At 32.6% G+C, this 13149-nt stretch overlaps 1 protein-coding gene across 7 annotated transcripts; it reads right to left on the reverse strand.

Annotated features, from left to right (window-relative positions):
• Positions 1-2059: 2059 nt before the first annotated feature.
• On the reverse strand, positions 2060-11026 carry LOC123901954 (lysine-specific demethylase JMJ25-like). 7 transcript variants are annotated; one of them, XR_006807396.1, is made up of 14 exons: positions 10023-11026; positions 9777-9892; positions 9568-9667; positions 9329-9476; positions 8951-9014; positions 8137-8872; positions 6945-7274; positions 6054-6437; positions 3899-3971; positions 3713-3798; positions 3339-3458; positions 2603-2661; positions 2235-2399; positions 2060-2152 (listed from the first exon to the last, which is right to left on the reverse strand). XR_006807396.1 is itself a non-coding variant. In XM_045951745.1 (14 exons), exons 1-14 carry the CDS (start codon positions 10872-10874, stop codon positions 2378-2380), a joined length of 2985 nt encoding a protein of 994 aa, XP_045807701.1. In that variant the 5' UTR covers positions 10875-11026; the 3' UTR covers positions 2060-2377. The 7 variants fall into 7 exon arrangements, 5 of the variants coding, with proteins under 5 accessions (XP_045807701.1, XP_045807694.1, XP_045807692.1 ...); XR_006807367.1 differs by having other exon boundaries at positions 2235-2417; positions 8951-9029; XM_045951745.1 differs by having other exon boundaries at positions 2060-2417; positions 6945-7064; positions 7203-7274; positions 8951-9029.
• Positions 11027-13149: the final 2123 nt, after the last annotated feature.

Below are 13149 nucleotides of genomic sequence, written 5' to 3' on the forward strand. Positions count from 1 at the left end.
TAACCTTGTAACTTTGATGTACTGAGTTCAATTTTTTTTTTGTGAAATATTCATCGGTCATTAATTAGTAAAAATATTTCCTTTCTACATTTTTTTTAGAAAAAAAAAAACACCTAAATCGTATTATAATTTTCCTTCCGCTATTACTTTATAGGATATTCAGAAAATACATTAATAATTAAAAATACGTTCATCTCTTAACATAAATTATTCTGTGTATTGTACCAAAAAAAATGTGCATATGCACAATTGCATGACATGAGTAATTGAGTAATTCTTAGTTGGCGCAATCCCAAATAAAATTCATTTAGGCACACACCCATAAAAGAGAAAAAATAAATGTTAAATAATTTAGTCACATCATCTAACATTAATTAATCATTTTATGTTGTAATATTTTAAAATTATGAGTGTGTGCCCAACATCATTTTATGTCTAAGGAATTGTTCCTCGGAGTAATGACCTTCAAGAATCGCTCATTTTAATTTTTTCATGTGGGAGCAGAGTTAGGTCGGAAAGTAAGCCGCCATTTATCAAGGATTGAAGACTTTCTTTGAAAGCATTTAGTTGAATTTAGTTAATTTTCCTTGAATTTAAAAGATGATTTTAAAATTTCTTTTTCACGGTTAAGAATATCACATTTAAAACCAAAACTCATATAACAAGTTTCATGAAATAAAGTAAAATGAATTGAATTAGGCTCAGTAATGGCTATAATATATATTCTGAAAATACGACATAAATTCCAAAATAAAGTTATATATATTGTATCCCATGTCATATGTCCAACCAACTAGTCTAACCAAGACATAAACATAAGATTTAGGAGTAGAGCAGTAGAGCAGATACCTTCCCACTCGTATACATGATTTCCTTTTGCTTTGAGTGGAAGGAATCCATTTTCGTTTTTTAGTTGGAATAAATGATTGCTTTTGTCTCTTCCTCAATGAAACCAGGTCAATCACAATAATATTTTGAAGAAGCTCACAGTTTTTGCAGAGATCAACAATATATTGGTGATCGAAGATAGTACCAGATAAATGCAAGGTGTTAGAAACCTTAAGATCAAGTTCTTCGAGCCAAGGGAAACAATCAGCAATGAAGAATAGATGTTTCTTGTAGATATATTTCATTCCGCAACAAGTGAAAGATGTCAAATTTGTCATCTTTATGGACAAAGCTCGCAACCCATTAGCAGGAATATTGCTTCAGGCGTTGTAAAGAAAGAGTGATTTCATGTTGGATAAACTCGAGAAAGTGGAATGACTCTTTCTTTAATCGAAAGAGTCATTTTGAGTTTAACTCGGTTAATAAGAACATCATATTTTTTATATATATATGAGTCGGAGTTTGAATCCCAGAGGCTTTCCTTATTCACCTTAATAATAAAACTTTTATCCATTAGGTTATCTGACAAAAAAAATAAATATAAAAGGTATTTAAGAAAAAATTCATACAAATATATTATAAGTATTATATACCGTAAAAAAAAAAATTATGCAATATTATACCCCCCCGGTGCTTAATATAAGAAGAAATTCATTTTTTTTTTACTAAAAATTCATTTTTTAAATACATTGAAATATTAATGTATTTAGACTATATCATAGACACATGAGTAATGTTTGATTGCTCATAATTGAGGAATGAAAGATAGGAGTGTTATTTTATCTTGAAATTCTTTAAAAAAATTCCTATTGAAACATTATGCATATTATACTTCCTCCGGTCCATAACATAAGAAGAAATTCATTTTTTAGATACATTAAAATATTAATGCATCTAGGCTGTATCATAGACGTGAGTAATGCTTAATTGCTTATAATCGAGGAATGAGAGATAGGAGTAGTTATTTTAACTTGAAATTTTATCTTATAATTTAGCATTTATATATCCCAATATCATTACATTATCCTTTTGTACGGAATATAGCACAGGAAAATATTATGTTTTAGTCAATATAGTTTCCTTCACTAAAGACTCGTGTATATCTGTATATTGAAATATCATCCTCTTTATGCAAGGAATATGTTTTAGTGGCAAAAACAATAACATGACATCAACTCAACTCAACAACTCCCACAATTTGCAAAATATGCTGAAACAACATTTAATCCCAGAAGTTTGATAAGTACAATGATCTTCATCACATCTGCCAGTAAACTTAATCAATTTAGTGACACTTAAATGTATAACATTACAAAACAAGTCAGTAAGCAATGTTTCAAATGTACCTAATCAAGGTGCGCCATATAAAACATAATATGGAACCTTTTGTACAGTTTTGCAATACAAAGAACTGAAGATTAGCGAACCCAATGAAGCGACTCAAAAAAATGTACATTCTCAATTGAACTTCAGATATATTTACACTAAATCATTGATTCTTTTCTTCGGACCTGTAAATTGAATAAAACCTGTGAATTGAATCACATCCATCAATTTCATAAAATACACAATAAATGCAAATCTTAAATCGTGTGACCCTAGGGAACCTAACAAAATAATGTGTACATAAGATATAATCTACCAATGCCTTTGACAGCAAAGCAAAACGGTATATCAAATCCATAACCAAAGGGCCAAAAGTTTGTAATCTAACCTTGCCTCCTCCAATTTTTTAACCACATCAAGCATAGCATATACAGTCATTTTCTTCACCTGTTACCAAAGAAACAACAATCAGGAAAAAAATACACAAAATTGCAATAAGAAACTATTGACACAGCGACGTGATACAGTAACATGATTGCTATCCTAAATTAGAGTTTTTTACATATTTAGAACAATACCAGATAATACAATAATGAAATAGAAATCCAAAACCAACATGAAACCATTATGTCTTCACTAGAACTTTTAGTGATTTTTCAAAGAAAAGAATCAACTAATAGTATAAATTGTCTACGAACTATAAATAATTGAAACATTTTTTTTATCTTTCTAACCATTGATCAATTCATCTGTAATTAATATGTTAGATTACAATTTACAGAGTGAACTAATTATCACCGAGCAGTTTAGAATCTATGGTCTACAAGGTAAGAAATGTCCAATTCATTTTATTTATTTTTTAACATGTTAGGATCAGTTAACAGATATCAGTGTTTCAATTTGGATAAACATTGTATAACAGTGCCAAACATTTGGAGTAACCGTAAGCATCCCATCAAGACCACTTGCTTGTTCTAGCTAGTAGGTTTAGTATAGAACTGCTATTGAGCTACAATCTAAAACTAAATCCATTAAGAAACTAATGACAGAATAGGAAATGCAATATACCAACACCGGTAAGAAAATAAAAGCAGAATAGAATAAAGAGTAGCAGTATAGCTGACCTCCAACTTGTCCTCGGCGGACAAGTGGTTTATCGGAAGCTTACGGCATTCTTCTGTCAAACGGAAACACTCACCAACATTTTCAGGTGAGACAAAACCAAGCCCGACCTTGATGCATGACTACAAAAAGATGATGCATGATTGACATTAACACGAAAATGTTATAGCATTTAATGTTTCAAAAATAACAGACTTATATTTAACACATTAACTTAAACAAATCAGTAGAGTTAACTGGCTAAAAAAATTGCTTTGTTGGCTAGAAAAAAAATACAAAATATTGTAATAAAATTCAGGAAACACATTCCTAGCAAAATATTATGGTTTTTAAGGCAGACAAGGAAATTTATACCATGTATGCATGTAAACTTTACCTTCAGATTTCTGACTTGGTGAGGACAACCGGCAGGAATGAAAACAGCATCTCCTAGCTTCTGAATAAAAGTCCAAGGCTCGATTCCTACAAAGTCAATGGTGAACTTTCAACAAAATGGTACAGTTTAATTGATCAAACCAGCCCACTTCCCAAAAACATAAGAAAATTTATAAACATTACTAACCATACTCCTCCTTAAGTTTCCTCTTATGCTCCAGAGTCAGATAAAAGGTCTGATCATGGATGGGGCGAATAACCTACATTACCATAGGATATGCCAATCAAGATACACATACATAATGAGTGGGCTAGCATCAGGGTAACCAGTCCTCTACATACAGCAGCCATTGAATGCCAAATACACTTCAAAATTGTCATAAAGATATAAAACATATTTAATCAGCCAATGACCTTTTGAACATAAGCATCTATTGTTTTCATAATGCAAGGTCCATGAATTAATAAACCAATCAGACTATATATATGACATGTATCAATCCTGATGATCATATCTGTTGGATATTGTGTTTTATTTGAAAAGTTTGACGACCAAGTCCCACAACGGTAAATAGAGAATATAATTTTTTTTACTTATTTATTTAAACGCCCACCAACTCACCTTTTGGAATAAGTTTGTTTCAGTATTTTAAAAAAATAAAGTTTCCTCTTGTTCATCTATTTCGTGACTTAACTTAACAATGAGAGTTCTCTGGTAATTTTGTTGCTGGGGATTTTCTCATACGGGGCTACTGAATCGTGAGGACTTTTGTCTTATGCAAATAAATCTTCGAGGACAGCGTGTCTTCACTGCTTCATGCCTATCTATTCTTATAATTTTGTCTAGGTCTAACTCAATTTTACAAATTTGGCTTGTAAGGTAAGTATTGTCTAAGCTTTATAAGTACTACATAGGCCAAATCTCAGGTCGATATGGGACTCTTACACTCCCCCGGCCAAATCTCCAGTCAATATCAGACTCTTACACTCCCCCTCACATTCAGGACAAAACATCTGAAGAGTGGATAATACAGATGGAATATGGATCAGAACACACTCGCTCGCACACATGAATTGACATCTAGAGCGTGGGCAAATGGAGGTGGAATAACAAATAACTTAGTCCAATAAGAGATCCAGGACAGACTATGATACCATTCCTAAAATTTGGGTTAGGCCTAACTCAAATCCTACAAAACCAAACTCAAAAGGTAAGATTCTCTTACCTTATAAGCACTACACAGGACATGTCTCTAGTCGATGTGGGACTCTCAACACATCTCATCACACTAAGGACTAGACATCTGAAACATGGATAATGCAGGTAGAATAACATGGATCTCAGCATCTATATCCACAATTCATTTCTATGTTTGTGGTTTGTGCTCTAGGTTCATAGTTCTTGATTATAGGTTTTCATGACTTGGTATGTGATACGTGATCGGCAGTACATGTGTAGTTTGTCGTGATCGTGATCTGTAGAGTTGGTGGTGAATATTTTCAAACGATATCAATACATTTCCTTATTCGTGATGATACATGTCTCTCTCACATTCTCAACGTTGAAGGAATGTAGTCGGCTGTTTCATTTATTTGCTGGCGGGTCTTGATAGAATGTGTCATTATGTCAAGTGTTTTTTCTGTATTTTCAGTTTGTAGGAGGGAGGGATACTGTTCATTTATTCTGGGTTTGGGTTGTTCTGTATTTGTTTCTTTTTTACTTCCTGTTCTAATTTTTGGCACCTCTTAATTATTAGTTTTTCCAAAAACAATTTACCTTATACAAAAAATAACTATTATGTACCAGCTTGATCCTTCACTCAATGCTTTGTGACTTATATATTTGATAAAGAAAAAAAAAAACTGACATCAGAAGAAAATGAAAGACGGCATCAATTTTATCATCGTGCAACCCTCCAAATATTAAAAATACAGGGATCATTATAGATTATTGTTGTAGTCGTGTGATTCTACATAAATTTGTCAAAAAAAACTTGTGATACATAAAACTAAACACTAATACCTATTTATAGGACTCAATCCTAAATAAATAAGGAAATCAAGAACAAAAAATAATAAATAGAAGATGTGGAAATTAATCCTAAAAGAAAATCTAAGATATGCAAAGATTGAAAACGGGTCCTAGGAGATAAACCACGATTTTAATAGATATTATTTTATTTTCTAACAATTATATTGCACCTGCAAAAAAAATGAATAACAATAGTGTTGTAACCTGTAACAGTAAGTTAATGACTCGAGTTAAAAAGGGGTACCCAAACAAATAATAAAAAATAGTGTAAAAAAATCAAATAATAAAAAATTAACTTAACTAATTTTACCTGCTTTAAAGGAGAGCAATGTACATGCCTGAACTCTCTGAAATGCTTCTTTAGATATTCTTCTAATTCAGGTACATCCTCTCTCCGAAATATATCCCAGAGAGCACCATCTAAAGAATCCCCCCCTACCAAAAACCTATTTTCTTTATTCACGGTCACTTCATCGCCCTCTTTGGGCTGTACTTCAGAAGAAAGGCCATCATCAGCATTTATGGAAGACGATGACTTATCAAGCACACCATCATTGGTCTCTCCATCCTGATTATCACAATGAAGATGTAGCTCTCTCTTGTCTTGATCGAGGTGTGTTTGTGTCAGTTTCTTAATGGCTTTAATGCCCACAGATTCCAATTCCACTTTAGAAATATGAGTCAACACATTTACCTAAAAAGTCAAATTATGTAGGAAATAACAATTCATTTTCCAAAAAATAGAGTATGCACTTAGAGGCACAAAGCAAAATATTAAAGCCCCAACAAATAATTGATCAGGAAAGACAGTCCATCAGATAAAAGTATACATTGATTACCACTTTCTAATCCATAGGCATCAATCAAATTTCTAACTCCAAAAACTGACTTATCCAATAATGAAACTAATCATTAAAATAATACTTCTTCAAATTACCAATTACCAAAACATCAATAAAAACAACATATAAAATCAAATATCTAATCAAATGAAAGTATTTTCGAAGACAGTGCAATGAGCAAATATTTAGGACATGTAGTCAAAACTAAAAGACTAACATCTCATGATGAAATGGCTTACAAAGACAATGTAACATCCTACAAACTATACACCTTACAAATTAAAAGTATAAACATAAAATAAAATAAAAAACACATGACATTCTAGAAATACTAGTCTCTTAAAGGCTAAGAAACTTACTGCATCGGACATATCACAATGGAGCTTAGTTACAGAATCACCCCGCCCAAGCTCCTGATCAAATCCATAGGCAATATACGTTTTTGGGCCCATGTCTGGCTTTAGAACACCCTCAGGCAACTTCACAGCAAGGTTAAGAACACCGTTGAAAGGATTTGTATATTCTTTATACGGCAAGGAAGATATGAACTCGGCACAATGACGAGGCAAACTTTCCTCAAATAAATTAGAAGGAGGCCAATCATTTAATTTTAATACCTGTGGCCATTTAAGCCAATCCAAGCGACCTTTTGTGTACCCAGTAAAGAATTGGTGCACATTAATTTCTGCCTGCATTCAATCGACATTTCAAATAAAAAAAGGGAGAACTCACCAGCAATAGATAGACATGTCATGTAAAGGAAGAAAAAACTAGTAAAACTAAGCAGATAGAAAATGAGTAATACAACTGGAGAACAATATTTCCAACAAGAGAACTTAAAAAAGCAGTAAATAGTATCCTAACTTAAGCTGGATGATCTTAGTATGCATAAGAAAAGGGAAAAATAACAATAGAAGAACAGAAACCATAGGATGCAAGGGCAACAAGAGAGTATCTGGGTAGATTAAGCAAAAAGAACAGGGGCACTAGAGTGCAATAAATTGAGATGCCTGTAAAACATATGAGAACGAGAAGAGAACAATAAGAGAAATTATAATTAAGGCTCTATAAATTAAGCACACAAGATCAAAATTTGATGATAACGATGGAATATCAGCATATGACAAGCCACAAGGACTGAAAACATCTTGACTACATTGCAATTAAAGTCAGAAAGTGGCTTCTAATTTACAATTCTAATTAGTAATTAGGTATATCTGTGAATAAACAGGTCTTTAACCTTGTACTGGTATCTCTTCATGACCCAAACAACAGGTGGCTCACTACTCTCCCTTATTTTTCTAAGACATTCATTACAGATATGATGTATAAATTGAGTAATGGATAAAATGAAATGTATCAAAACTTCTTTTAATCCCAGGTGGAAATACCAAATTCATAAAATTTGTATGAAAATGAACCTAACTGACATAAAATAAAATAAGAACTAAGGCTAACGAAAATGCCAGTGAATTTTAGCACAGATGAATACAAGGTCAAGATTTAGATATCGAAAAATATTCATGCTCAAGATTGAGAAATTGAACATACCTCGCACCAACCTAAACAATCAATTGCCTTCACATCCAAAAGTGATTTGTGTTTGCTATTGCTTATCTGACGGAATGCGCGCCGCATGACAAGTGGTTCCCAACTTAGACCAGATGTACATTCAAGTACATTGCTGACAATTACTGGTTCCCCTTTGCCCCAATGCCATTGAAAATGTTTAAAATCCTCTTTGTGTAGATCTACAGCTCTAGGACAGTATAAGAAGTTGTCACTGGAATCTTCACGAGAAGCTGCCTTTCTTCTGTTATTGTGTATATCATCTGCATTCTTAACAGGCTTCAAACAAGAACACCTACTATCAAGAGTCTCTTGTGCATCTTGTAGATTAAGTGTCTCTTCAAGTTCTTTTGCTTTACATACTAACTTAGAGATGAAATTTGGTCCAAGTATGCTTCTCAGTTCAAGGAAACCATGATGACAATCATTATTGGCTTTTGGACAGGGAATACTACCATCGCTATATGCATGCCATCCCGATCTTGACCATTCACGAATCTCAGGCTGGGCAGCATCACAAGGTTCATCTTTTTTTATTTTCTCTTCTTTTCCACCATGCAGATAATCACGCCCTCGGAAGCTAAACTCAAACTCAATTGGATCTGCACCACCTAGGAGCTTCCCGCCACGAAGCTCGCAGCAACAGGAGAGACAAATGTCAAAAGGGCATTTTGTACAACTTCTATGGTAGTCAAATATTGACGTTTTGCAGTTGTCACTACAAAAAGAATTAAATCATTAACTGTATAAAATTATAATAACTGCAAAAACAAAAATGTATGAAATAAGCCTCTACCAATACACCCGCTCATTTTTAGGGCAATCCGCTACTTCTATTTTTAGCTCAGAAAGTGAGAGCCCTGCAATGTTCATCCCTGAAACAAATTAAAAATTGGAAAATATATGAAACTAAGAAATACAAACTTAACACATAATCAGAAGGCAAATATATTAAAAATAGTGAAAAGCTTGGTATCTATTATGTAAGTAATCCAAAAGAAAGAAGAAAAAAGGATAGAAAATAAAGTAATCCAAAAGAAAGAAGATATAATTAATTCTAAAATAAAGAAACCAAACCATAAAGCATGACAAAAGCAACTTACATTAATAAGAGGATATAAAATAAAGTAAGAAGAAATGGATTACAAGAAGCAAGACTCTGAGGGTAAAATACCTTGTCGCTTTGCTTCTATCTCCTTCTCGGCCATTTGTTCTTCATCCAATTGTCTTACATAAGGAAGAAGTTCTTTCAACATATACTTGGAGAGCTCAACCTCATCATCTATCTCTATGTTTGTTTGTGGATTGCTTCGTTTAATTGCCTGTAGTGAACCACATGATCGCATTTCAAATGTAAAATACGAAGGAAAAAAATCACAGGAATAGTTAATATAAAAGGAGGGAGGAACTGACCTTGATAAGTTTAGTTGATCGCAAGCATGCTATGCAATTGCAATTATCACGGCACACCGGACATGCCTTAGCAATTTCATCCTCTTTTAACTGAGGATACCTTAATAACACCCAACAAAAAGCATAAGGCATATTCAATCGCAATATAACCAACCGACACAGGGTTAAGGAAAATAACAAAAGTGAAACAGAATGAAAATAAGCTGTACCAATTAGTTAAACAGGGTACGCAATATCTTTTCCTTTTGCATTTTGTGCATCTGACAACCCTGCCCCTATCATTTCTTTGACATTGATGGCACATTAAGGACTCTTCTTCGATCCACTGTAAATTTAGAAACAGAATCAGAACCCACAATTACATACATAAACCATATAACGCCAAACTCAAACACACACATACATATATCTACAAAATGAAATATAAAAGAGCAAAAAGATCATGTGATGTTCACCTTAGTTCGATTGATTAATTTTGGCACCTTCGGTTCAATGTATTTAGGCACTGTCTGTTCTTCACTGACCATTTCATTTTCTTTCTCATTCTCAACAAAACCATCATTTTCCTCCTCTTGTGCAGCTTCATCAATTGTCTTTCTTTTTTTACTACCAGGTTTCTTCTTCTCCACTTTCTTCACATTTTCCCCTTCTTCTTCAGCAGCAATAATAATCTTCTTCTTCCTACCACGTTTTCCCTTAGTCTTCACTTCCTCATCCAAATCTAACCAATACTCATCCTCATTAAACGATACCGTCTTCATCGGCCGTCCACTCTTTCTCACATCAACAGAACCAGAATCTTCCACCACCGCCACGTCATCACCTTCACCAGAATCATCTTCCTCCTTCTCCGTTTTTCTCTTTCTACTACGCTTCTCCGTTTTCTTCATCCTCTCAATTTCTGCAAAACTCTTTCTCCCGCGTTTCTTTTTACCGTATATCGCTGGCGTCACAGTAGGTTTAACAGAAGAAGAATCTCCGTCTACCACGTCATCACCTTCAACCGAACCTTCATCGTCCTTGAACGACGCCGTTTCGGCGCCAATATCCATATCTTGTTTTCCTCGATCAGTATCAGATTCTTCTATTGCTATCACGTCATCATCACCTTTAACCGAACCATCGTCGTCGCTTAACACTACGATTTCGGTGGGAACATCCATGGCTTGTGCCGCTTCATCAGCCTTGAAAGGCACTGTTTCCGGGTTAACATCCACAGTAGTAGGTTGTGTTTGTGGAGGAGGAATGGTGAGTGTGACTGTGATTTTGACTGTATATATGACGTCATCGTTCTCTTCTCCCGCCATTGAAACTTCAATTCCAGAGAATGGAGTGGCTTCCAAGTTCCAATACTAAGTAATCTTATTAGTATTACTAATTTGTGCCCTAACTTAGGCAGATGAAAATTGAAAAGTAGAAGAGAGTAGAATTACTGAATTGAAAAAATGTACAATAATTTGTTTTTGAAGGAAAATATTTTTATATTAAGTTATTTATAACGTGACTTTATGAATAAGATATTATTAAGGTATATCTTAGTATTTGCCAAAAATAATTAAGTCTTTGGTCGATAACTGAAAAATTAGCTTATGACTAATTATCGATATTTTATAGTTGAAAAATTAGTATAATGAAATTAAAGTATTTGTTAAATTTTGTTGTTGTAAGTATAAAAGGACATCAAAGTAAATTGTTAGTGAGTAGTTAATATATTTTTAAAATAACAAAGAAATAATAAAATGAAAGTAATAACGGTAAAAATTAAATACAATATAAAAAATTGTATAACCTAATTAGATATTTTTCGATCAACATTATAAGTTAATTCAATAAGCTATAAATTAATTTATTAGACTTACCAAAAAGACGCTAAAACTAAAATAATTTACTTTTGTATGTCATATATAGTTCAAAAAGAGTCTATTTGCATTGACTTGGTTGAGTTTATTTATTTACATAAATTTTGTGAGATTATTTTTGATAAACTTATGAAAACAACGTATGATTTTTTTATAAGTTTTTTTCAACCTTTTTCATAAGTTATCAAATACTATAACTTATAAAAATAGTTCAAATCACCAACATAGTGTGACACAAGTGGTAGATATTTTGGTCCCTTGACTATTTGGTCTTGGGTTTGAATCCCAACCGGTGTGTATGGAGAGCATTTGGTAGGAGATGTCAACCCCTTAAACGAATCTCAGTTACATCGAGGAAATTAGTCTCTACAGTTGCACATGGAGTTTACCTTTGATTTAAAAAAATAAAAAAATAGTTCAAATCATGTATAAAAAATAATTTATCTTTATTTTATATTCTATGAAAATAACTTATGTACACTTATATATAAGTGTTTCGTTTTTTTTCAAAAAAAAAAAAGTGTTCGTTTGTGCTATACATTGCAAATAAATTGCATATCAAAATAGACCCAAAGTTTCGAAGACTATTGTAAGAGCATCTCACAAACTAAAAAAGCTTTTATCCAAAGCTATATAAAATTATTTTTTGATAAAGTTATTTTTATGCAATCAAGTTAAATGAAAGGATTTTATGAAGTACTTGGTCAAAGCTATATAAAATATAGAATTCCATCATCACTCTATAAAATATAAATCTTTACAAATTTTACAATTTTGTCCCCGTTATATATTTTGAGACTAGTTCCTCAACTTTTGAAATTTCTTGAAAACAACCCAATAAAGTTTATTTTACTCTATCCAGACAAAAAAAATACTACCATTATCATTTTTCTAATATTTTCAACTACAACATTCATCTTTTTGTATGGAATATAAGAAAGGGAAGTATTAAGTTTGAGCCAATATAGTCATGACAATGAACCGAATCAACTCAGAAATAGTTCGAAATTTTATTCAGTAATTAATTCGTTAAATTTAGTTTATGAGCCAAATAAGTTGAACTTAAACTATTATAGTTTCATTCATTTGGTTCATGAGACAACTCAAGATATATATGTGTTTGTGTATATATTCAATATTGAATTTTGTTAATTATATTCTGTTTTCATTTTTCATGTCGGTGATATAGCATTGTTGCTGTATATTAACAAAATGATATTGAGAGTTAAACTACTAGGTTTGATCTAGCGACGAGATATAGTACAAACGGGATTCTCACTAGGTTTGATCTAGTGATGAGAGATTTGAATAACATGTATGAGGTCTCAGATTTCTGACTTTGATTCCTACAAGTCAGAAATTTTCTCTTATGCTCCAGAGTCAGATAAAAGGTCTGATCATGGATGGGGCGAATAACCTATACATTACCATAGGATATGCCAATCAAGATACACATACATAATGAGTGGGCTAGCATCAGACTAACCAGTCCTCTACATAGAGCAGCCATTGAATGCCAAATACACTTCAAAATTGTCATAAGATATAAAACATATTTAATCAACCAATGATGACCTTTTGAACATAAGCATCTACTGTTATCATAATGCAACGTCCATAAATTAATAAACCAGTCAGTCAGACTAGACTATATATATGACATGTATCAATCCTGATGATCATATCTGTTGGATATTGTGTTTTATTTGGAAAGTTTGAAGAC

The sequence above is a fragment of the Trifolium pratense genome, linkage group LG1 (genome assembly GCF_020283565.1).
Source record: "Trifolium pratense cultivar HEN17-A07 linkage group LG1, ARS_RC_1.1, whole genome shotgun sequence".
Classification (NCBI taxonomy): Eukaryota; Viridiplantae; Streptophyta; class Magnoliopsida; order Fabales; family Fabaceae; genus Trifolium; species Trifolium pratense.

Bases quoted from the DNA above. Each gene is read 5' to 3' on its own strand.
- LOC123901954 (XM_045951733.1), bottom strand. From the start codon at position 10,874: ATGGCGGGAGAAGAGAACGATGACGTCATATATACAGTCAAAATCACA. The intron at 8,873-8,950 runs GTAGAGGCTTAT...TTCTTTTTGTAG, and splicing joins AAAAATGAGCGGGTGTATTG to TGACAACTGCAAAACGTCAA. The intron at 6,438-6,944 runs GTAAGTTTCTTA...TTGACTTTTTAG, and splicing joins ATTGTGATATGTCCGATGCA to GTAAATGTGTTGACTCATAT.